Below are 25,064 nucleotides of genomic sequence, written 5' to 3'. Positions count from 1 at the left end.
TTGGATTATACTGGCTCCTCTCAAAAAATTCAATGGCAAGCCAAGACATGATTAGATCAGTATCTTTTAGAAATGATTCTTCAAGTATTTCAAATCATGTTAATTACTCTTACTAATCTACCACATCAACATCTCCCACCTGTTTCCTAAAGTGAAGTCTTTAATTCAATATTACAGCAGATCACAGCTTCAGGGCACTTAAAGATATCTTCAGTTGTCTTACAAAGTCTGTTTCAACCTACACACACAACTACAGAAATCAAGACTAGGAAATGTGTTAATCTTATAGTGATGAGGCATTTATTAGCCTGAAGATCAAATTAATCTGTTTTTAACATCTGAAGAATTCTGCTTGATCGAGCACAGAAGATCTGCTTCTACAAGTTCTCATCAATGCACCTCCACCAGCCAGCAAAACACCCATTTCCAAAGCTCAATAAAACAACAGTGAAGAGGCAAAAGTTTGGCTCCACAGTTTTTCCAAGTTCCAGGCAGACAGCATGGCTTCTTGACCAAATTTACTACTGTCTTTTCTTGGGACAAATCTAAAATAGTATTTCCACCACACCCCCTGAACTGTGGTAAAACACAGATTGGATTCTGTAGCTGGGAGAGGTTTTGGCACTGGTTGTCAGAACTCATGGCCAGCATCATCTCCAGCACAAATGGCATGCTTACATGTTCCTGGAAAATGCTGAAACTCTTATTTTCAAATTAATAACTCTTTAAGAGGCTTTTTCCAACCACTGGTCAAGCAAGCAATGGTACATACTTGATTCACCATCCTCTCCTTTACTAGCAGAGCCTGTGAAGAATATGCTTCCATCCTCAGCAACAAGTAAGGCATGTGAGCCATCATGTCCAACAGAAAACTGAATAATCTTTGGAGATTTTGTGATTGGGAGTTCAACCCATTTGCCAGCTGAAGGGCCACCTTGTTTGATTCCAAGGCTCTGATATTTGCCAGTATAATAAATCTAGGAGAAAAAAGTTTATCAGTTTTAGTTATGACACAGCACTTCAAGCTTACATAATTCTCAAAGTTGCATGGTTTTTAATTCCTTTCATTTCAAAGCACACTGCACTCTTCCTGACTTTGTTTATGCCATTTCACTATCTCTGTCCCAAACCCATCAATTTTGACTTAATGGGGGAAACATTCTGATTAGATTCTTAGATTAGATTGTTTGGAATTGTGCTTTCTACTGAGCCACTGAGTGAGTTTTCATATATAATTGTTTGGCTAGATGAGTTGAACACACAAGAAAGAAACGAAAGAAACTACTCAGAGGAAGCATTTTAAAACACCTCACAAAAATGTCTGGTCTGTGTAAAAACAAGATGGTATCATAACAATAAAATCAATTGAAAATAAAAAAAATTACTATATATTTTAATATGCTTCAACACATTTGTAAAACATGTTTAGTAAATGCACAGTGGCCACTGACTACAAAAATAACAGAGTAAGATATTTCACGTGAACAAACACAAAAATACTGACATGAACTAAAAGTTTCCTTTAGAACCATGCAACTCAACAGCTCTAGAAAATTGGTATGTCAGCCTATGGGGCACCTGAGGCCACTTCACATTGCCTTACATATTGTATTTCCTACCTTAACAGACAATCTATAGAGCAAACCCAGGAAATGTGGTAATTTTATACTGAACAGGCAACTGTCTCCCTCAATGCTGAAGAGTTCTATTTGATCAAATTCTGGTACATACCATTAAATTTTCTTAAAAAATATTTACTCTAACATTTTAAGCAATCTCACTGCTCTGACAGCAGCAGAGCAAGGCCTTCATTCCAACAAAGCCATTGCAATTTTGAATATGCAATTAAGAACTATGTTTCTACAAGATAAACAGCATTAGTCTTTCACACTGAAATTGAACCACAGTAAATAATGTAAAGAGTCACCAACAGTATTATTTCTAAATCTCCATGATTATGCAAATGCCTCAAAAAGTTGAGCAAAACAACATATCAAATCATTAAGAATAGGTTTGAAGAAATCAATCGAAACATTTGCATAGGGGAATCAATAATTCTCTAAAAGATCAGAAAAAAAATCAGGATGGGATTTAAATAAATTACTACAGTCAGACTGTGGAAAGTTATGAGGTGATCAAATTTGCAAAGGTGCTAACACATCATTTCTAGACAGAAGACAGTTTTGTTTCCCAAATTTAAACAAAGCCCTTTATTGTAAGACTGACTGTAGAAATTCCTATAAATTCAAGTAATGGATTTCTAAGGGGTTCCAACTATCTGAATGGTTGATTATCTTATTGGTTGATTGATTATCTAATCTTTTTTTTAGTGAACTATTTGCCTTTTAGATACTAAAGCAGGCTCTGAAAAATATATTCGAGTACAGTCATAAACATACATTCTAACATACTGAAAAGGCAAAAAAGAAATTATGGAAAATAATGATTAAATTAAAAACCACAGAAATCTATTGGTGCAATTTGCTATTTACTACAGAACATTTTCAGTACCTTTCCACTAGCAGTTTTCATCAGTGCAAACTCTCTCCCAGCACCAAGGACAGCTGATTCCTCATCAAACCCTGTACCTGTGCAAGTAAGATTGTGTTAACTGAACAGTTTAACCAGGCAGTTTCACAGACCAGTCACCTATCCACCTCTGCTGGTCCATGGAGCCAAACATGCTTTTTCTTTTGTTCTGATAGAGCCAAAAGCAAGCTCAATAGAGCAAAAATACCTCAAAGCAAAGGCCAAGTGATCTTTTTTCAAAATACCTTCATAGTTATTAACAATTCTTCACCTCAAATTCTGATGCAAATGTGTTTTTCAATGTAATTCTTTCTCCCTTTAATCCAGTCAGTGATCCTTGTAAATTGTTGACTTTGACCCACAGCAAGGAGTTCTGCAGCTTATTATAAAGTCCAAGCTTCAAACAATTATATATTTATTATACAACTGAAGGAAAATACTGAAAACCATGAACAGTACTAGAGACAGAAAGGTGGTTCCAAATGGGTGCATGGATTTGACTCTGAGTCAAGTAATGCTTGAATGGTTTCACACCCCTCTCCATGTGTTTATTATGGAGCTGTACCTTCCTGCACATAGTAGAGCCAAAGGAAAATGCAATGTTTCAGCTCTACTGTTTGAATTATCAGGCTTGTTATTAACCTTCAAAGAAGAGAACTTACTGATAATGTGCAAATCTTTTTCCAGATCAAACAATGAGATGCCACAGGCATGTAAGCATTTTCTTGCAAGCTTAAGCTGCAGTTCTTGTTGCAATACTGGCTCAGTACTCGTAGCAAATATTCGCACTACAAAGCCATCCTGTAAAAAATACAAAAATCCACTTTATACTGTACAAGAAATTAATTAATTTACTTCTCAAGTCCTAAGTGCATCAACATAGTACTATTTCAGAGTAAATGTCAGAGGACACATTGATAAAGTAACTTTTATTATAATTACCACAGAGGAGAAAATAATTAAGTGGCCACCAGGACAAGCTGAGGTATCTCACTCCTTAAACTCATTGAGTTCTAGGAAAATGCTATGAACACTATAAAAATAGTAAACTGCTGTAGAAATCTTACTCCTGCAATTATTTACATCTATGTTTAAGCCCTGAACTTCTTCTCAGAACTCAAAATTCTGCATGCAGAGTGACTGCTGTAAAGAGTAGCTAGAAGAGTTTTCTGTTTACAAGTGCAGTCATGTTAAAAAAAAACCTAACAGTTGATTCTGTTAGGAGGGAAATGGATTAATCTTGGTTTTTCTACCAAGATGTTTCTAAACATCTACAGTTGATGTGTAGCATCTGTTGCCAACCCAGTTTCAACCCACCCCTGTTTTGCAGATTTCTCACTTGAAAAACCACACCAGAATTAAAAACATAGTAACTGTCTGCTGAAAAAAATATAACCACCACTACAGTTTTGTCCCTAGTAGGAGCACTTTGAGTTTCTACAGCTTTGGCCATCAGGCAATTTCCAAACAAAAATCAATTGGAATGTAGTATATTTCCTATCTCTTCTAATAAAACTGTCTGAAATGCTCCAATAAGTTCCAAAGCAATTACAGGAAATTAATAAAGAAAAAAAATTTTATCATTAAGATCTACAAAGCTTATCCTACAAAGAACCTGTAGAACATATTATTCAACGTATGAGAATTTTTCTTTTCCTGCAAGAGCAATGGTGTTTTTCTGAAAACTTATCTGAAAAATAAAAAAATCAATCACAAATCAAAATTGTGTGAATTAATACCAAAATACTGCATTTTTATGCACAAATATGCAAGTTTCTCATTATTTCTAGTTACACGGATTTCTTCCTTAATTGTGTTAGTGAAGAAAAAGCCAAACGTGAAGCAAAAGGAGGCTATAAATATTGTAAAAGAAAACCCAGTTGTAAAACTTACATCTCTAGATGCTGCTATTTGATTAATATATTCTCCATCTGTGAAAAGGATATTCTGCCCTTCAGTATGACAATCTGTGAGAGAAAGATGAAGTGCACTGCATCAGTTTATATTAGCATACATACACACACTGATCTCTGCTTCTGTCTAATTCATCCTCACTCCAATCAGATCATGAGAGTTCTACTTTGTCTCAAGTGAGACCATACCATTCTGATAATGTGTTATTTTACATTAATATGTCCTGTCTCACCAAAAGCATGTAATTCTTCTTAGCTCTTGTAAGAGTTATTAGAGCACTTTCCAATGTATGAAATGTGAGTGGTTACACCCCAATATTTAACTGCAAAAGAAAGGCATTCACCTTTCACAGGTAGTCACCTGTGAAGCATATTTCAAACTATTACAACACAAATAAATTCTAATTTTCCAGGACTATTAAATCTTTCTCCTTTCCCAAAAACTTTTTTTAATATAAACACCATTATCTTCAAAGAAATGTCTCCTTGCTCCAGCACATAAAACCTACAGAAATGAATTAATCATTGTTTTCATTATTTATCTCATTTTTTCACAATTTATAAATCTCACCAACTATTAACTGAAAATCTAGGAGTTTATACAAATTAGGAGAAAAAGAAAAATACCATGCAAGTTTAAATCTACGTCCCTACACAATTTCTTCTCCTCTTCCTGCAGTGCTGATGGAGCTACTGGCAAAGAGATTGATATCATATGGTTTGTGTTTGTCTCATTGATTACACACAGAAAAAAGACCTCTTCCAAAAATACTATAGGACAGCCACTTTACACTCCAAATATTTGCTTCATAATCTGAACAAAGATCCAGTATTAACATTTTATCAAATAAATTTAATGCTAAATGGAGCATACATAATGTCTTTCTAGCATAACCAGCAAGTTCACTGGATTTTTGCTACCTAGCTAAAGCACTAAAATAATACAGCTGAAAACACCCCTTAGAAACCCACTGTTTACTTTTTCCTGATACACTGCCCAGTCCAATATAGTGTCTTAATCAGGAACAGAACATGCATTAAAAAGCCCTCACTCACTTTCACATCTGGAAGCAAAACATCAAAAGCAGACAACATTCCTTCCCCTTAGAGCACAACCAGGTATGAATCACAGAAAGTATGCAGCAAGCATGATGGAGAAAGGCAGCAGAAACACTGAACCTTGAAATACTGCTCTCTCAAAAATAATCTTGGATTTAACAACCAAAGGCAGTCCACGCTACTAATTCTCTATGCTGCAAAGTCATGTTAGTCATAAAAGAAGTACCAGTAACTTGATGAGAAGTTCCAAAACTAATCTAAATGACATTTCTCCAAAGGTTACAGGAAGCTGGTAAGCATGAAGTTTCCTTGAATGACTGAAAATTACATGCTCACACAAGCAGAACAGCCAAGGAAACAGCACATTCTGGCCACCAGTGGGTCCATATTGCACTACTTAGCCTATTGCTATTGAGTCATTTCAAGAAAGGTGAGTCTCCTGGTAAACATTTCTGGGGGTTGTTGCTATGTTTGGTAGATCTGCTCAAAGAGGAAATCTAGAACAGAGGTGGTTTTTTTTTGTTTTTTTACTTACATGCTCTCCAGAAGACTTCCTAAAACTTAGCGCTTGTTTAGCTACCAAACAGGCCCAGCATTAAAAATCAAATCATTGGGAAGACTAAAAAATGTAAGACAAATGGAATATTTGGAAAAACTAGTATAGTGTCTCAGCTAGGAAGAAGCTTGTATGATCAATTCTAAATCTTATTCAGTCTGACTTTGTATATTACTATGGGGATAAGGATAACCAAGCATTCTGTCTGAAGACTGCTGTAAGAGAAAGGGTTTATATACCAAAACCACATAACTACAGACATCTTTTAATCACAGCCTCCTTAGAGGCTTCAAAGGAAGCCTCTGTGAAGCATCACCTTCCACATTTATATGCACATTCTGCACCTGCTAGGTGTGATTTGAGATCACTTAGGCTACCCTCAGTTAGCAGTACTTTCCACACTAAGGGAATAGTCCTGAGCCTAAGACACTAATTTGCAATTTCAAAGAACAATAAAACCATATACCATGTGACTTCAATTTATTCAGCTGAACACAGAAGCTGTTTTAAGGTATGCAGTAAGCATCACTGTTGAAAGAAATGGCAAAGATGAAAACCTCTGTAAATTCAGGTCTAGTCATCTAGTAAATTCTCATGGAATTCAGACATTCTTTTATGATACATGGACTGAGAAAACAGATACTCAACTCAGGTACAGTGTATAAATCTGGGCAAAAGGCTCAGACACAAGAATGCTGACACACAGCCTGGTAGTTCCAGAAACAAGGCTGGATTTGAAAGATTATCTTTCAGAGTGGAAAGACTGCCCTTTAAAAACAGAAGTTTATGGCTTCAAGAAGCTGATGGATCCTACTGTCTGAGAAAGGAGAAAATAATGTTCCATAGTTCTCTGACTTTTCTAAGGTCATGTGACTTCTACCTAGGATCAACTTCTAATCCAATCTCCTAATCTCCTATGCATCCCATGTATGAATAAATTCTAATACCTTTCTTTAATGCACTATGAGCAGCCCAGGCATTTGGAAGAGATTAATTCCAGATAGAGCCATGCCTGAATATCATCCCAACTAGAAGCAAATATTTGCTGTGTTCAGCTGTTAGCAAGGTCACTGGCCTCTAGTTCTATCCAGCATGGCTTTTCAAAACTAGAACAACTTGCAAGTCACCATAAGATTGCAGTGAGGCAGCCACTACTATTCAGAATTAAGTACCTACTGTTTTCCTCAGGTCAGACACCTTCCCCCTACCTTCATTTCATTTTTTCTAATGGGAAAGGAAAATAACCAGAAGTGGACCTCCTGGAATTTGTCCCAGGCAAAAGAACAAGGTCATATCTTCTCATAATAACACACTGAGATAAATGTGTAGAAGTGCACAAAGCAAAACAGCAAAGTTCAAGGACTGAAATACAAAGGACTGGAGTTACAAAGAACATCTAACATCTACTCTAACACCATCACAAACCATACAAAATGCAACTGAGAGGACAGTTTGAGAAATTTCTGAATGGGTATTCCCATTGGGATTTGCTTTTGCAAATTGTTGAGAAGGCACACACATTTGATCTGTGCCTTTTTACAGTATAAATACAAGGCAGTCTTGCAGAACGACACTTGTCACTGAGATTTGCAAAAACAAGCAAGAGCTCCAAAGGGTAGACTTTAAATGTGCTCAAATCTCTCTCAAGACTTGCATGAGGAACACTAATTTGTTTACAAATGGTAACATAATTAAGGACATCAATGAACCCTACTGTGTAAGAAGCTGCCCTGAGGTGAGCAAAGCTGAAAAAACAGTCTGAAAGGCAGTTTTTCAGGTCCTTGAATGTGCTCTCACTGAAGTACCTCTTACAGCCACCACAAAGAGTAAGAGCAGCTTAAAAAGATGTCCATACTTTAAGGATGTGCAGAAGGTTGCATGGACTAGATTCAACATTCAGAACTTGTTTAAAAAATTGCTGTTTGCATTTTAAAGACAAAAATCCTAGAGAACTTTTCTGAGGTTTCAGCCAGTGCTTTCTTATTTATGTCAGTGATGAAACAAAATCTTCCTTGTGATCTACAAAATAAGCCTGTCATTGTTTGATTAAAAAATATCCTTGTGTCCTTCTGCTATTTATCTGTGTAGCTAAGAACAGATGGATTTCACTAGAAGGCCATTAAAGCATGTTCCAGGAACATCCTTATTCTCTAAACAGACTGAAGTTATGAGGCTCCTCTGAAAAAGGACAACAAAATGAACACAAACAACCCTCCACAAACCAAACAAACCCCACCCAAAACCCCCAAAACAACAAAAAAAAATTCTCTCAACAAATAAACCAAAATCCACCCGCATGGTCCATCAGTGTTCATTAGCTGCCTTTGCTTTTAGGATATATTTTTACCCTATTAAAAACAAAATTGTTTTGTTCATAGTTTATAACTGCCTACATGTAAGAAATCCTGGAAACAAAGTCATACATGAGCCAAATATGAGAAAGAAAATTTTTAGGAAGAAATTTATGCTCTTGTAGTCTTTAAATTAAGATGTTCACATATTATACTTTAAATTAAGATGTTCACATATTATAAAATGTTGCAATATTCTTCCAGCAACTGGAGTAAGATGTAAGGCCTTTAAGTGAAATACTGAAGCTGGTCTGAAGTGAAGCAAAGTCATAAAGCAATCTATCTGTGGCCTCAAAAATCTCAGTTTCTCTTCTGCTTGCCTGAAAATACAGAACAGGGAAATAGCAAACTCTACCAAATTGCTCTCATCTGGAGGTTCTCACCTGGCAAAGCAACTGTACCGTCTTGTTCCAAAGTTTCAGGGTTTATTCTTATGGCTGTCATACTGTGATTATTCGCATCTCTGTATAATAAATAGCCCTGGCAAGAACAAAAAAAATATGTGGGGGTATGAAAATACTCTTAAATACATTAAGAGATATTAAAAGGGGAAAAAATGCAATGATTATTTTAGATATTGCTTTAAAATAATGGAAGCCTTTTACATCAAATGATGATCAACATTTTTTCTACTAACCCAAACTTTAAATTTCTTATTAAAAAATGGAAATTTGACTCCCTTCCTCCACTTTCTACATGCCATAGATTAGCATGCTGAAGCTTGTATACAACTTTTGAAGTCCCACATTTTAATTGTTATTTATATCTGTATACAATTAGATTTAGATTTGTGTGTCCACTTTTCAAATCAACAGACTAGTCACAGGAATACCAGGAAGGCAATAGATAATGTTGTCCTATATAGAAGAGCAATCATTAATGCATACTAATGCATGCATTAAAACCTAGAATAAAAAAAGTATTCGTTAACTACTTTGACTCACACACTAAGACAGTTCCTTCCATTGAAACTACTGGATAAATAAATCTTGGCAAAATCCGGAAAACAAACCCACATAAATTAAGCAAAGAGCATTAAAGTAGATAGTAAAGCTTCAATCTAAAAGTAATATGATGAAGTAAGAAAAATCACCTGAATTTAACTTAACCATGCACCTGAAGGGAAATGACACTAAGGACATTTTATCTCTTATGGACACATAACTAGCAATAAGTGCAAGTCACACACCTTTCTATAAATATAGCCACAGAATGACACTTGTCCAAACTGCAGCGCCCTTGGCTACAGTCACTGTGTGAGTGCACACACTCGTACAAGCACTCAAAAAGCATCACATATAGTTATGTACAGAATGTCCAAATATGTAACACTATACAATGAAACCACATGAATCCTGTTCCTTTCTGAACTGATACAACAGGCTCCAGAATGAATACATCCACACCCATTTGCTTTGTGTCAGTGTACCTTTTGGTGATCTGCTTTTACATTAAATAAAACCAGATTTCATGCATTTGTGTTTACATAAACACAATAACTGCAATGAAAGAATACATACTTGCAATTTCACTTCAAAAGTGTGGCAAAGAGTACATTAAAAATCACATTGGGACAATGAGATCGCTCAGTTAAGAGTAAATATACAATAAATTCAGTAAATTAATTGTTCTCTGAAATAGTTTTTTATGTTTTGAGGGTTTTTTATAATGAATAATAAAGGTATAAGAAAAATTGGTTGATATTCCAGAAACTAACTCTAAAAAACACAAACCATACAAATATAGTTAACTCTGCAATGACAATGTCAATAATTATCTCTACGTATTGTTTACATACGCTCAGTCCTCCCCAACTAAAACAGCATTTCCTTATTTTACTGCAGATGTTTTCATGTCAATTTCTTTTCATAAACAGGGATTTCAAATATTTTTTACATGTTTGGTGTTACAACACTTTCTTACATCCACTGACATGCACATACACACATCAGAACCACACATAAATTGACTATACAGTTCATAAACTGATGTGCAAAAATATATTTTGCAAAAGTCTTTACAGTGACAACACAAAGCAAAGACACTCCATTATTCCTTTCCACAGACCAGTGATTACAGGTCCATCATCCTCCATAATTTAGAAGCCAGTACAAAAAATTTTGTTTTTTATAAAGAAAGCCAAAGCAACTATAAAATATCCATGTAAGTTTACTCTAAGGCAGGGTCTACTTAAATTATTTATGAGGGATAAGGAGGGCTGCACATTTTATATTTTAAGTATTCACTTACCTGAGCATAACCTAACCAAGACTTTTTTTCTTTTCTGTTTTTGATGCGGGATGTAGAATTGTATATATGGCCCTGAAAAGCAAAAAATTTCCATCATTTAACAAATACCAGAGTGAAAACTCAACAATCATTTCCCATCTAAGAAATATCTTCAACCATACTGCAAAGTGAAAATTCTAAGAAAATGTTGTCAAGTTATCATAGAAATCATCAGAAAAATTTACACAAACTGTAATAGAACTGATGATCAATAAGCTATGTAAGATTGCCCATGGAAACATCATAAAAGTTAAATTAAAATACTAAGTATCACTCATCAGACAAGAAGCAGACACATTACCCTCACTGTCCCACTGTATCCAGAGCCAATTTTGTAAAGTCCATCTTTACATAAGAGATAGAGGAAAAAACCATCACTCTGAAGTAGGCACTGGTCATCTTCATCTACAGATATTTCTTTCAATGGCCATTTGTGCATCAAGGCTGCCTTTTTTATCCCATTACTGAACCAGTCCTGGATTTGGATTTTTCCCACCAGAACTGCCTGTACACTCCGCTGAAGAGAGTTTAAAATGGTTGGCACCTAAACAGTAAAAGAAAAAGTGAGTGAAAAAGATGAAATTTTTTTTAAATGTTGTACCTTCTGTTCTAACTCCAGCTCAAGAAAGACCAAGAAATACCAACTCATCTCAAAAATAGTGGGGGGGGAAGGTAATTAAACAACACATCTCAGAACTCATGAGAAGTACTCATTTACATAAATTCCCAGATACAGAGAAGTTTTAGTGCAAGACCTGAATAGTCTGACAAGCATGGCTGCCATTATTGGTGAGGATTGCAGAGATGGCTTGCAATGTCCTTCCTGTCTCTCCCCAGGCAGCCACCAGACTGAAGAGGCAAGCACAGGAAAGCGCTGTCAAGGACTGTCCCGTGCTGTCATTCATTCCCGTGCTACGGACTGTTATTTCCAAAAGCAGCTGGAACAGAGATTCTGCAGATAAAACACAGCCATTGCACAGATCAGTCACAAAATCATACAAAACTATTTCACTATCAATGGGAAAATAAAATAGGAAAATACATTATATCTTTCCTCAGCTATTATGTTCAGAGCTAATTTCAGACAGAAAAGCATCTTAAATGCACCTGAATGATCCTTAACTTTTCTTCTTTTCAGCCAGAAAACATTAAGTCTGCATAAGCACCATGGCTGAAGAAGAAAAACTACAAGTCCTTCTGTCACAGTGGAACACATTAACAAGAACTGGGCCAGAAAGTGTTATTATAGTAGACACTATTCAGTCTACCCCATCACTGAGATGATGTGTAGGTCACTTGTCTACTCTTTATGACCATTACCCATGTTGAAGCACAACCCACTTCCTAGGAACAAGCATTTCAAATTGAGGCTTGAAAATTATTTTGATCATATGCCTCTTTCCAAAGACTGTTTGGTGGCTGAACTTCTCTAACAGGTGTGAACAGAAATCCACCTAAATTTTCCCAAGAGCTGATAAAATTAATCACTAGGGCAGTAATCAAAAAGTTTTCTTTGCAGCTTTTTAATATTCCATGAATCAATACAAAGTAAGTTTTCTGCAGCAAATTACAATCTTTGGAGATGCAATACTGTTAAGTCATAAAACATGAAAAAATACATGAAGTCTAAAGACTTTTTAAAAATTGTCTTTAAACAACTCAGGCTACAGCCTAGACTTCTCTGCAGTTCTATCAACAAACATGGGATTTTAACTTAAAGGATATAGTCAATCATGCTCTCAAAGGCATCAGAAGTTCAACTTTTATTTTCAATATCATGTAAAAGAAAATTAATTTTCAGGGAAACTTTGGGATGGCCAGAGAAAAGAAAAACAAGAATTGTGACACTCTGCTTAGCAGTTCCACATAAATTACAAAATTAAACATCTAAGCTATAGACCACAACAGCAGATTACAAGAGAAATTCACTCTAAAACTGTACTCTTTCCAATAAGACCAAGTTTTTTATGTTTCAGTAAGAAAGTAAAACTCAATTTTTTAGGCTGTGATGCTCTTTACTTTGTTTCAGTGCGGAAGTACTCCATACATGCACCATAAGGACCTAACAGGCCAGAATAGTCAGTCAGTTGAGAACAAGCATGTTACCATCTCACAAATACTTGCCAAGAACCATTTTCTTCTGTCCAACACAATAACAGGTGTATGTAAATAAAAATACAGTAAGAGATGAGATTACCTAGGACTTCAGGAGGCTCTGATTGCAGGCCTTCTGGTTGCTGACCTTGGAGCACATTAAGTAGGGCTTGTAAGCTCCTGAGACACAAGGATGGATGAGAAAATCTCGTCTCCTTTATCAATTCAAAGACTTCACACAATCCAACTTCAATGATCTAAAGAAGTACAGATTTTTCAGAACAGATGTCAATATAGTATTTTTAGATCTTCATCAAAAAAGTATATCCCAGTGTTCACTAAACAAGAGAATTACTCAAATAAAACTTGTAATATAAGATACAGTGTTAAACCAGAATCAAAATCAAGAATCCACCTATACAATTATACCAGCAAATATTACATGTAAGTCAGCCACTACATAAAAGAGCATATCTAAGCAGACTAAGTTTCCTGAAAGAATAAGGAAGCTTAAAATTTTTGCACAATAAAAGGCAAACTGTACCTCTGGGCCCTTCTAATTTCTATTCAGTTCACTCTTTGACAGTCTTCTTTTTCCTTGCTCATTAACGTGAGCCAGCAAACTAGAATGGTCTTGCAACCTGGCTTCACATCCTGAATAACAATACATTTGACAGCTGATACTGGCAGCTCTAGAACTTTCTCCTCCAAAGCCTCTGAGATTATTTTTATATTGTGACAAAAACTAAGATTAATTGCTAGTCACTAAAACTCCACATGTACTCATAAAAGACATGCATTAAGCCAACTAACAGAACATGTTTAAAAGCCCTGTTAGAGACATCTCTAACTTTCCCTTTTAGAATTCCTGGCTATTCTGAGATTACAGTCATGCTTCTCTTCACTGACTCTCCCTTGCACTTCTTCTCAGACTCTGTGTTTAATAATGATGAAGATGAAAGAGAGGAGGGTTAGCACATTACAAATAAGCAATTGTATCTTAAAAACTTCACTATGTCTTTTGGTCAGGAGCAGAGCCCCCATAAAATATTTAACAGAGACTCATCCCTGAGTAAAATCTAAGGAAAAATACAGAAATGCGAAAATAAATAACATTGTTAATGCAACTGCCACCCATGCTTATAACATATATTCTGGAAGTCAGCTCTAAATTCTACTGGATGCCTTGCAACTGTCTTTGCTGACCTTTAATTTGATTCCCATCTTTCAGAAATTATTTTACCATCTATTTTTTCTTGCAGGCAGGACAAAAACATAACCAAGTCAAGTCCTCAAAGCACAACAGCAATTTTCCTACTAATTACACCTTACATTTCACATCTGCAATCGAGTAGGGGGAAAACACATGCATGGAATCTACAGTGAAAAAACCTGTCAACATAATAATGTTTTTTCCAGGATCTAAAACTCATCACCATCCTCAAGGCTAAAAAATAAAATACATTTTCACACATTTTTATAAATGCCCTTCCTGTTCCGTTATAGTGTCTTTGAGAGAAACTAAGTTTATTCTTCACAATCTTCAGACAGAAGACCTCATATAGGAGCTGACAGAGGCAGCTAGAGAAAGTAGAGAACATAACCCAGTGGAAAAGTTCACAGTTTGCTGAACTTCCACTACAGTAGGAATCAATAAGAAAGAGTTCTGCTGGGATGTTATCAATTCTCCAGAGGTTTTGGGTTGGTTTTTAAATATCTGAGATCAAGAGATTGGGTAGGCTTCATAAAATAGATTTATTTACTGTATTATCTCATGTATGTATATCTTACATATATATATAGAGATATAGATATAGAAATAGTGTATCTCTCTACCTCTCTCCTCCAAACCATGCTCTGAAGGACAGAATAAGCAAATAGTTCTTTTCAGGACATCTTAAGCTTGTTCTCACTGCTCTCTGAAAGGTTTTTGAGCAAAAACAAGCACTGTGCTGCCTCATTGTGTCACAGCCTGACTGCTCCTACTGATGCTCTCTGTGCAACCATTCTCCCACTCCCTTTGCCACACCTTTGAGACTTCAGGGCAAAAGTTTAAGACTGCTTAACAAAACGTACCCAAAACTCTAGCCTGGATGCAGATATTGTGAATCCTAACTAATTCCTAAAACCTCACCTATTTCATCTTGAAGTCTTATCTATGCCCTTGTTTTATTTCCTTAATCTTTCCTCTCATTGTGAGCATTATCCCCAATGCTCACATTTCTATAATTAAAATTACACACTAGTCTGAATAAATTTATATTACATACATACACAAAAAAAGAGAACATTTACAAAGGTAACATTATCCTAATGAATTTTAAAATGCGTAAAATCACTCCCTAAAGAAAGTAATTATTTGTCTTTTATTTTTTGTTACAACTTAAAAATTTAAATTTTTGCTTAAGGTTATTAACAAAATGTATGCCAGGGCAGGAACAAAGAATTTTTAAGTCAGTTCATTCCATCTTAATCACTTTAATCCAGTATTTGTCTCTTTTAGTACAGGGCTTTTGTGGATCATTCATTACTCAGGCTTAAGTTTAACATCTGGGGGGGAGGGGGCTGTCTTTGTGTGTGTGTGTGTGTGTGTGTGTGTGTGAAAGGTGTGGGAAATACCTCTCCTTTACTCTGCAAATTACAAATCTTATCAACAGAACTGAACCTACTCCAGAATTCCTCACCTTTAGCTAAGATACTAAATAAATAAGGTAGCAAACAAGTATGTCAGACAAAGACAAGTGTTTCCTGAGAAACCAAAAATATAAAGCTATCAAAACAAGTTACTGAACTATCTGAACAAAACCAAAACACAAATTTCAAATTTTTTGTTGTGCTAGTATCTGAAGAGCAGCAAAGTCTGTCTCTTAATGTTAGAAACAACTATTCTCAATCTTATTATAGAAATTGCATAGGACAACTTCTGATTCCAAAATACATTCTACTTTAAGGCTCTAACAAACCTGACTCCCTCAAGTTTAAGATCTGAAAGAAAAATACCTCAATAGAACACCCAGTCACCTTAAGCTACAAAATTGTAGAATGTTTTCAACTTACTCTCAATTAAACAAAAAACCACCAACACACCAAGGACTACACTCTAGAGAATCTCTAAGAGCACAAACCCTAGCCACACTTTTTTTCATCTTTCACCTCACTGTCAAACTCAAAATACATCAGTATCTTTTTTAATAAACTAACAATTACTATCAGAAATTTGTCTTGCAAATATTGTGAACCTTAGAAACTTTATAACTGTCTTCTTTACAGTTAACAAACTAAGCCCTACACAATATTGTTCATTATCATGAGACAGACACCTGTATCCAGGATAGCAAAAGATTTACAAGTCAGTCCCTAGAAGTTTCACTACATGTGAGACAGTTCCAAGCAGATGCTTTTTTTAAAAGTATGAATGCAAGTCCAATTGTTACCTCCAAGTGACCTAAGCAACCCTGTATTACCTAGATAGTTATGAAAAATACTGAGGTTGTATCAGGCATCTAAACATATTTTTGAACCATAAATTCTCAAATTTGATATTTTGTAGATACTTTACTAAAAATTAACAGTGTGGAAACATATTAATTTTCACCAATTTTATATTTGCTGTACTGAATGCAACAAAAATCTCAAGAATGTTCTATTTTGAGGGAAGTTTGTTACTTACAGTTTCCCTATCATTTTTTCTAAGCCACCATCTTTGTAATTAGCTGTCCAACACAATCCCAATGCTTTGGTTTCCACATGCAGGTCTTCTGTCCATATCACTGACAGATCTCATCCTTCTTGGAACCTCTTTTAATTTCAACATCTTTTTAAAACATCATTCCATGCTCCATAAATGCTAGTAGCTACATTGCCTTTTACTTAAAATTAAGCACCCACAAGCACTTGCTGATTCATTTAATACAATCCATGAGTACTCAAATGCAGTTCATAAACAATGCTGACTTTATTTCTAGCGACCACATATTGCAATCATCAATCATGAAATTTCAGTTGGCTGACTTGGTTATGCTTCTCTGCAATTCACCTACTATTTTCTGGAGTGCCAACTTTACCCCTCATATAACAACACCTAAATGCAATCATCTATAAAATCCTAATTTGCTAAGCCACTCAAATATTCTACATAACCACAGCTGCAACCAACTTTTTTAATTCAGCATTTGTATTCGTTTTCGGCCAAATATATACAAGGGAAGTTAATTTGAATATGCTTTTTAGATTCAGAAGAACAAAACAAAGCACGTTCCATAGCATTAGTAAGGTAGCAATGAACACAACTAAATGTATAGCTTTGTAATACATAGTAAAAAACTAGTGAACCAACAAATTGAAAAAAATAAGAAAAAAAATCAGTAAGTCCTTTATTTCTGACTTTCCACCATTAATCCTACTGTAAGTATAGAAGCAGTCAACAGTTAAAAACCCACTCTAACTGTTCAACTATAGCATCAAAATCTTAACATTCAGTAGAATCTGGAGCTGTCAGTACCACAAAGGGCACTAAAGCCAAAAAAGGGAAAGAATAATGGACAGTTGCTGCACTTACACGGATACCCAGCAAAACATCTTAGGAACCATTCCACCAAATTATTTCCATTATTAGAAAGACTTATTCTTTTTGGGGGGTAAAGCAAAAAAAAGCACCCTTTACAATTATGAGCTGGTAGCCCCTCAGAGATATTAGAGCTGCTTTATTTGCATCATTTCTGTGTAGATTTCTGAGGCAGGAGGTGTTCAAGTACCAACACTTTAAAAGGAGTGCAACTTGAGTGTTTAGCTGACATTCAATTGACTGTAATTTGGGCAGGTACATAGATCACCCTAATTCATTAAATGATTCTAGAATGAACTAGATGCACTACAAATAAAATCACAGCAGTGTTCTAAGCAGCTGGCTTATACTGTTGCTCTTTAATCCCCAAAAAGAACACACCAACCTTAGATGACGTACATGGCACACTTTAAGTGGTATCAGTTACTTGCCTTTGGAAGTTTAATAGGTGGCTCTTTGGGCTCCTCCTCTTCATCACTGTCTGAATCCCCACTCTGGACACTGTTCTTTGAGGCCAAAGACACAGATGCTTCCTTTTTCTGCCACTCCAACACACAATGGCGGACATTGCAGTAAACATTAAAAGCTGAAGGATTGCTATGTAATCTGATATCTGGTATGGTTATTGTACTCTCTAGGCTTTCAGTCTGAAAAACAAGATCAGTTTTAGTTTAGTAGTTTAGTAAAGTTTCAAGCTTTGCTAAATATAAATAATCTCAACAGTCTCAATTTTGACAGACCAATTTATTTCTAAACTAGAGACAACTTTCCTGTTGAAGTACCTAAAGGTCTAATGCAAGCAGGGAAGAAAGGAAGAAGAGGAAGGCATTTCAATAGATTCCATCTAGCTTTAGCCTCTACCTCTCATAACTTGATGAGGACACCGGGACTAAAAATGACAGGAGCTCAGGCTACAGAATGATCCAAACCTGTGCCACAGTGGTAAGAATAGCAGAATCAAGCTCTATCTCCTCAACAGCAGTCTGTTTTGGAGGTTTTAATTATAATTGAATTTTAAAATACATACCTTGTTATTCTAGTTGTTAGTTTTAACCTGCTGTTAAATACTAAAAATTTAAGATGTTTGTTAAACATATACTAGAAATTTAAAAACCCACTTGTTTTCTCATTAGATGAAAACTGATGACAAGTTTAAAAACTCCTGTCAGGATGCTGCAGATAATAGTTTTGAGAATAATAATCTAATGGACTAATTACTAATTAAAGAAATCAAGGCCTATAACTTAACAAGACACTATTCTGTTTTCAGAAGCCCTGAGCCACAAAGTATGAGCTGGGAAATTGTTCTGAGAAACTACCACTACCATGGCCCACCTTGGTACCTACCACTGGTGCATTACTGTCAGCCTTGGCCAAGACACAAAGGAGCCTTCATGAGGCTGCCACTGGACTTGGAAAAATAATGTGAGAAAACATTTAAAAAAAAACATTTTTAAAAATCTGCCCTGTACTTTCCCAGTCTGAAACAGTAAGATGGGAGAGGAGGTATGAGGACTGAGAGGACTGACTTGAAAAAACAAAACTCCACAACAATTAACTCCCAGGCAGGGTTGTGTACTAGCAAAGACCAGGCTGCTATCAGCAAAGGCTTTGTAAACTGGATTTCAGGCATATGGGAGGAAGCAATTCTCTGTAAGTGCTTGCTGTAGACAGAGGGCACACAGATCATGTAAGGAGAGAAGGTCCAGGTTAAGAGTGCAAGACAAATTTGCTTGACCATGCAAGGCAAAATGCGGGGGATTATTAGGCCAGACAGACTCAGGGTCATGACTAACTTCACAAGGTCATTTCTGGTTTCATTCTTGTATTCTTGAGGGACAGGGGGAGGAAGGGCACAGTGAGAGTGGAGGCTTTTTGTCTTTTTTTTTGTTTTATTTATATGGTATTAATACTGTGCATTGCCACATTCATCTGGCATGAAATTACACAGTGAAATTATACTACAGTGATTTGAAACAGATCACTGAGAGCAGTGATGGGAAGGAGAACATTAAACTAGCAGAGGAGAGGTAAAAGGAATTTGAGAACCAGTGAAGTGGGTAATATTTTAATGGGGTGATTTTTTTTTTCTACAATATAGTTGCCACAATTTTCTACATCAAAACCACTTTTATCTGCACATACATTTTTATTAATACCAGAAACAACACAAGACTCTAAGACCTTTTAACACTGTATGTTAAAAAACATAACAAAAAATTCAAAATTACTTGAAAATATTTAATCATTCACATATTCCCTATTTTTGACTAAATATTATTCTGACTGTACTAGTATGTATTTGCCTATCCTTCCTTTCCATTATTACTGAAGTTACTGCAAGCCAGAACATTAAGTAGTAATGCTTTACTATGCAACCTATTTTATCAAACACATTGTGTGGTAATTTTTCTCACCTGCATCAGTGGTAGCAGTAAGCACAAAAATATAAATATAATGAAGTAGGAAAAAGAAAAAGCTGGAAAAAGTTCTCTACATGTATACTCATGTTTGGCAGGTTTTTTCTTTAACTCAATAGAACTTCTACCATAAGGACTGAAAGACAGCAAAGTTTAGTCCTTGTTCAATATTAATATCTTTGAAATAGTAAAGCTCTTGTTAGAAATCCCACAATATTAAATCAGTGCAAGAACCCAAGGCACAACCTCATATGTTATTCCAGTATCAAACAATCAAAATAAATTTGGATTGACCCCACTGATAATGAGCTCCTACATGCTTTGATGTTTGACACCATAGAACTGAATGGTTTTAAGATGTAACTCTTCTGTTCATCAAGTACTCATACACATTACCTCAAAAATTTTTGCAACTCCAGTTAAGGCAAATACACAGTACAAGCTTTCAGCTTTAAAGCTAGCTCAGTTGAATGGCACAGGTTAAATTCCTCAGTAAACTTAGTTTACTAAAGGTTTTTACTGACAGTTACAGAAAGAGAAAGCTATTTCAGAGGCTCCAGATATTTATCTGAAAGTTCACTTATCTAGTTAATATCACACATTGTAATTGTAACTTCTGTGAAGAGTTTCCATTCCAATTCTTTCTTGTCAGCTCAGCTAAATCTTTGATCCTGAAGAGCCTAAGTTCTGTAGCTCATACAGTCTCATTTGAAACAGACTGGCCAAACTGTTAAACCAGCACAGATAATTTTAGACATTACAGTGCTAGATAAAAATCAATGTATGTTTTCTTGCCTATTAATAACAAGCTGACTAATTTTCAGAAATAAACTCCTTATTCCAAATACTTTACAACTGTTAACCAGTAAGCACTTTAACTATTCCATCTCTGTGTTCAGTGTTTTCCTTTTATACAGCAGTGCATGAACAATACAATACTTGCATACACTAATTGCCTACAGAGACTTCAGGACAGCACAACATCCTCCAGAAACTTCATCGTAAGATAAAAAACACTGATGTGACTTGTGATGGATTTGCTCAAGTCTAAGTGGTTTAACTATAATACTTATAGTTGCTAGGTCTTCAAAACAAACACCTGTTGAAAAGTGGATGCATATAATAAGCAGGTTCTACAAACATCACATTCTTAGATTTCCTCTACATAAGGCAAGAACTGAGCTGACAACAACAAAAAAGAAACCAGTAAAACTTTCTGCCCCATCTAATGCAAATGATCATTCAGTGAGCAGCTTTTTTTGTTGCTTTTTTCTTTTCTTCAACAGTGGTAGAGGAAAGTATTCAAAACAGAAATCAGAAGTTTTTCCCATATGAAACAAGTGTTCTTTCTTTCCAGGTAACAGATTCCTAACTTCATTAAGGTCAGATACATTGAACAAGTCAGAAAACTGGGATTTGAGTTCATCCCATCATCACCTGAAAGCTTACTTTTCTGCAGCTAATGAATACCTTCTACACAATCATAAAAACTTCCCCAATATTATGAGACTCATGATATCATCTGTACAATCTTGCTGCGGACTCAGATTTTGAGGTAGAATAGATCAATAAGAAAATATAACCAATAACTGTACCTACAGAAACTCACTTATTACTTCTTTTATTAAACTAATAAAGTCTGTCTTAACTTATAATTCTCTTAATGATATTGCATTTTATGTTGGCACAAAATACATCTACGTTGTCAAGAAAAACAGCAGAATATTAAACCAAAACGTTAATCAACTTCTAAGAACTCACTAAAGCAATTTATTGATTTTGCACAGAACCAGAATCATTAATAATCCAAACAGACTCCTCTTGAGCTATACAATAAATTATTTCAGAAAGAAACAACACCTTACAGCCTGTTTTCATGGTATTAAGAGTACTGAGAGTCACATGACACTTGGAATAAGGTGAAGAGCAGCAATCACTTTCTCTGCCTCTGAATGTCCAATTCTTAATGGCTGCTGGGATATTGCAATCCAAAGCGCTCATTACATTTGACTACAAATTCAGCTTCCAGAGTGCCTAAGCAGAAGATGAGATAGCTTCTGTACTAGCTTTCCTCCCAAAGCATCTGGTTTCTTGCAAACTGAAACTGCTACCACTGTCAAAAAGAAGAGAGCTTACAGACTGGAAAATAGAATTATGCTGTTTGATTCAGTAGTTTTCATATGAGCTGTAATGTCACAGACATATTTTCTGAAAAATCCTTTGCTAGGATTTTTTCTCCTGAGAAGCTGAGAGGCCTCAGAAATGAAATGTAAACAATAATTATCTGCTGCTGTGGAAGGCAACAGGTGCATCTTTGATTGGCCTAATGTGGATTGTTTCTACTTGATGACCAATCACAGTCCAGCTGTCTTGGACTCTCTGGTTATGAATATTGCTGAAGATTTTATTATCATTCCTTTCTATTCCTTGCTAGTCTTCTGATGAAATCCTTTCTGCTATTCTTTCAGTATAGTTTTAATATATAATTTTCTTCTAATATAATATATATCATAAAATTATAAAACAGCCTTCTGAACATGGAGTCAAGATTCTCATCTCTTCCCTCGTCCTGGGACCCCTGTGAACACCACCACACTGTAACACAGTGGGACGTTCTGAATCTTCATCTTTGCAGTTTGACTTGGTGCCACCAAAAATTAAACGTGCACCTTATCAAATGAAGATACATGGTGAAACATACATTGTAAAACTTAAATATCCATCATTGGTGAAGACAGTTTTAATACGTGAAGATTTTATTGTGTGTTACTATGTATTTTCTGAAAGGTAAGAAAGACTCTTGTGAGGGAGAGATCAAAGCGCAGATGCTCACACCCTGATGCCTGGCTTGTCCTTGTAAACATATACTCCCTGCTAACTGGAAGAATGAATTATGTAGGAGAGGGTAAACAGCACAGGTTTGGTTCAAAAGATAAGAGCAACCTACTCCTAATTGCTCTTCTCAGTTAGCATTTTGTAATGTTCCAGTACACTCAAGGATAGCAGTGCAAAAAACCAAAACTCTCTGGTCTCTTTTGCACACCTCACACTAAAAGAAACTGTTTTCCCTAAAGATGAAACCCATACATAGCTTATTTTCTGACCTATTTATTTTCTTCCTCTTGAATCAGATGACTGTGGTAATGTTTTATTCTTAAATATGATGGAAATAGACTATAATCTAAGAGAGGAAAGTTAATCTGCTGTTAAAGATGGGTCAGGTTATAATAACCATCTGATCTAATCCATGTGTAACACTGGGAAGCTCACCCAATTCTTTTTCAGACAGTCAAAAGATCTCTTAGAAAGGGATGCCCTCTTGAGGTTGAAAGACCAAATACAAAAGCCACTGAAAACAATGCCAAATTATTTGAGAACCTACGTGTGTTTTTAATGAGACAATATTCATCCCAGTCAATGTGTTTTATACATCTATTCATTAGCTTACAATGAATTTGTCTGCTACATGAACCTCCCCCTTAAAGTTTTATTACTCCCATTTGCAGAAAGCTAAAAAAGTCACAGCTTAAAACTTCTGCATAAACTAAACAGGTAGACACCAATCATTTCCAGTACAAGCTGTGTTTGGTGGACTCCAACTTTTCAGTATTCTTCAAATAACATTATGAAAACAGAATATGAGGAACTGTGGGTGTCTGTGTAAGTCTCTCTCAATCCAAGGGTCCTAAGCAGCACTTGCATGAATTAACAGCAAAGGGGGAAAATATCCAGGGTGTCTGAAGGGGGAAGGGGAGGTTAACAGGAATATTCATAGAGTTGGGAAAAGTTACATGGCCTTACAATTTTCTGGCAATATTCTTTGCCAAAAGAAAAAAAAAGTGGGGAGGGGGCAGGTATGGACTGGAATCCAAGGTGCTACACCCATGTCTAACAATCAGGTACTTGTTTTCTATTTAAAAGTCACTTATGTCAGCAGTGAATTTCTAAAGCCAAAATAGACTGCACCACACAGAAAACTTTTGTACCTCCATTTAAAAAATAGATACTAAACCACAAACCAAAAAATGAGGGATAGTTCAAAGACCAGTGATCACAGCATGACCCACCTTAGAAACAGAATAAGGCTCAAACTACTGAGCTATTTAAACACCAATTAGAGTTTTGTACCTAAAATGTTCTAACATTTAATGCTTAAATGGTGGAAATAATTTTCTTCCAGTTGCTCAACAATTGCTTCTCTTTTAAATTTCTCTCCTCTTCCATTACTCAATCATTTTTAGTAAGCAGGGGATATAAATAACAAAATTTTGGGTTACTTCATCTTACTCTTCATTTAAGGCCCTCTCTTATAAATAATTATTTAAGAGAAAGCTTCCATCTCTGTTCAGACTAAAAGACCTGTTTCTTCAAAAAATAAACCAATGCACACAAACTCTACTGCTCAGAAGTCCAGTAGGGAAAGACTTTTCAACCGCTCTATTTTAAAGATTCCAAATGGAAGCTCACATTTTCCTGACAATAGACACATCCATTTTCAGACATTCCAGTACAAAAATAATCACTGTGCTGATTCTGCCATGGTAAGCATTGGGATGCATTGAAAAGTACGTAAAAAAACAAAACCAAAAAAACCCTCTAACAAAAAAACAACTACAAAAAAAAATTAAACAAAATCACCCAACTCTGTCAGTTTCATAACCTCAAGATATGAAACTGGTTTTATCCTTCCCTTCTCTGCTACGTGTCTCAGGAAATGCACAATTTTTTGCTAACATGCTGAAATAAGCTGGAGTGCTTTTCTATACCCAAGTCACTCAGAATGAAGACCAATGTTCTAATGGTCAATCCTGGTCAGTTTCAGACAATATTTAGATAATGGCATCAGTAAAAGACACACAAAAACCCATTATGACTTTCAAAGATGTAAATCTCAATGCTTTAAGTAGAGACTGACTTAAACCCAAGAAAAGCCTTGAGAACAAGCTTCCATAGGGATGAGGTGAGGAGATTATCAGTTAGTGCCATATCCATAACTACTCACAAGAACTAGCCTTTAGTATGTTCACATTGTCTTGGCCAAGCACCTTGCCACTCCATCTACTCAACACAACTAAATTTAAGAACTACATTTGACTGCTAAGCTTGTCCACAGCCATTGTGTATTTAGCTTTCTACTTGGCAGTAAAACTAGGGTCCCACCAATGAGATAGACAAGGGTCCCTTTATACTGTAACAATGACCAAAGCCAAAGAGTTATCTTATTTTAAAAGCACGAGTTTCTATCACCAGACAGAACACACAAACTAACTATATTTCTTCGAATCTCTA

General features: G+C 35.6%; 1 protein-coding gene across 17 annotated transcripts in view; it reads right to left on the bottom strand.

Moving 5' to 3' along the window:
- Positions 1 to 25,064, bottom strand: part of MYCBP2 (MYC binding protein 2) — a 175,474-nt gene that overhangs the window by 125,667 nt on the left and 24,743 nt on the right. For all 17 annotated transcript variants that reach the window (XM_054628261.2, XM_054628264.2, XM_054628265.2 and 14 more), the window contains exons 3-12: positions 17,787 to 18,002; positions 12,895 to 13,048; positions 11,453 to 11,649; positions 10,999 to 11,241; positions 10,659 to 10,730; positions 8,792 to 8,888; positions 4,423 to 4,496; positions 3,192 to 3,330; positions 2,512 to 2,588; positions 773 to 977 (exon numbers count right to left, since the gene is read on the bottom strand). In XM_054628261.2, the coding sequence (XP_054484236.2) occupies positions 773 to 977; positions 2,512 to 2,588; positions 3,192 to 3,330; positions 4,423 to 4,496; positions 8,792 to 8,888; positions 10,659 to 10,730; positions 10,999 to 11,241; positions 11,453 to 11,649; positions 12,895 to 13,048; positions 17,787 to 18,002 (1,474 nt within the window). The remainder of the gene's footprint in view (positions 1 to 772; positions 978 to 2,511; positions 2,589 to 3,191; positions 3,331 to 4,422; positions 4,497 to 8,791; positions 8,889 to 10,658; positions 10,731 to 10,998; positions 11,242 to 11,452; positions 11,650 to 12,894; positions 13,049 to 17,786; positions 18,003 to 25,064) is intronic.

Source organism: Agelaius phoeniceus, chromosome 2 (genome assembly GCF_051311805.1).
Source record: "Agelaius phoeniceus isolate bAgePho1 chromosome 2, bAgePho1.hap1, whole genome shotgun sequence".
NCBI lineage: Eukaryota > Metazoa > Chordata > Aves > Passeriformes > Icteridae > Agelaius > Agelaius phoeniceus.
Note: the sequence above shows the minus strand (reverse complement) of the source record. Positions and strands in the feature narration are given on the sequence as shown.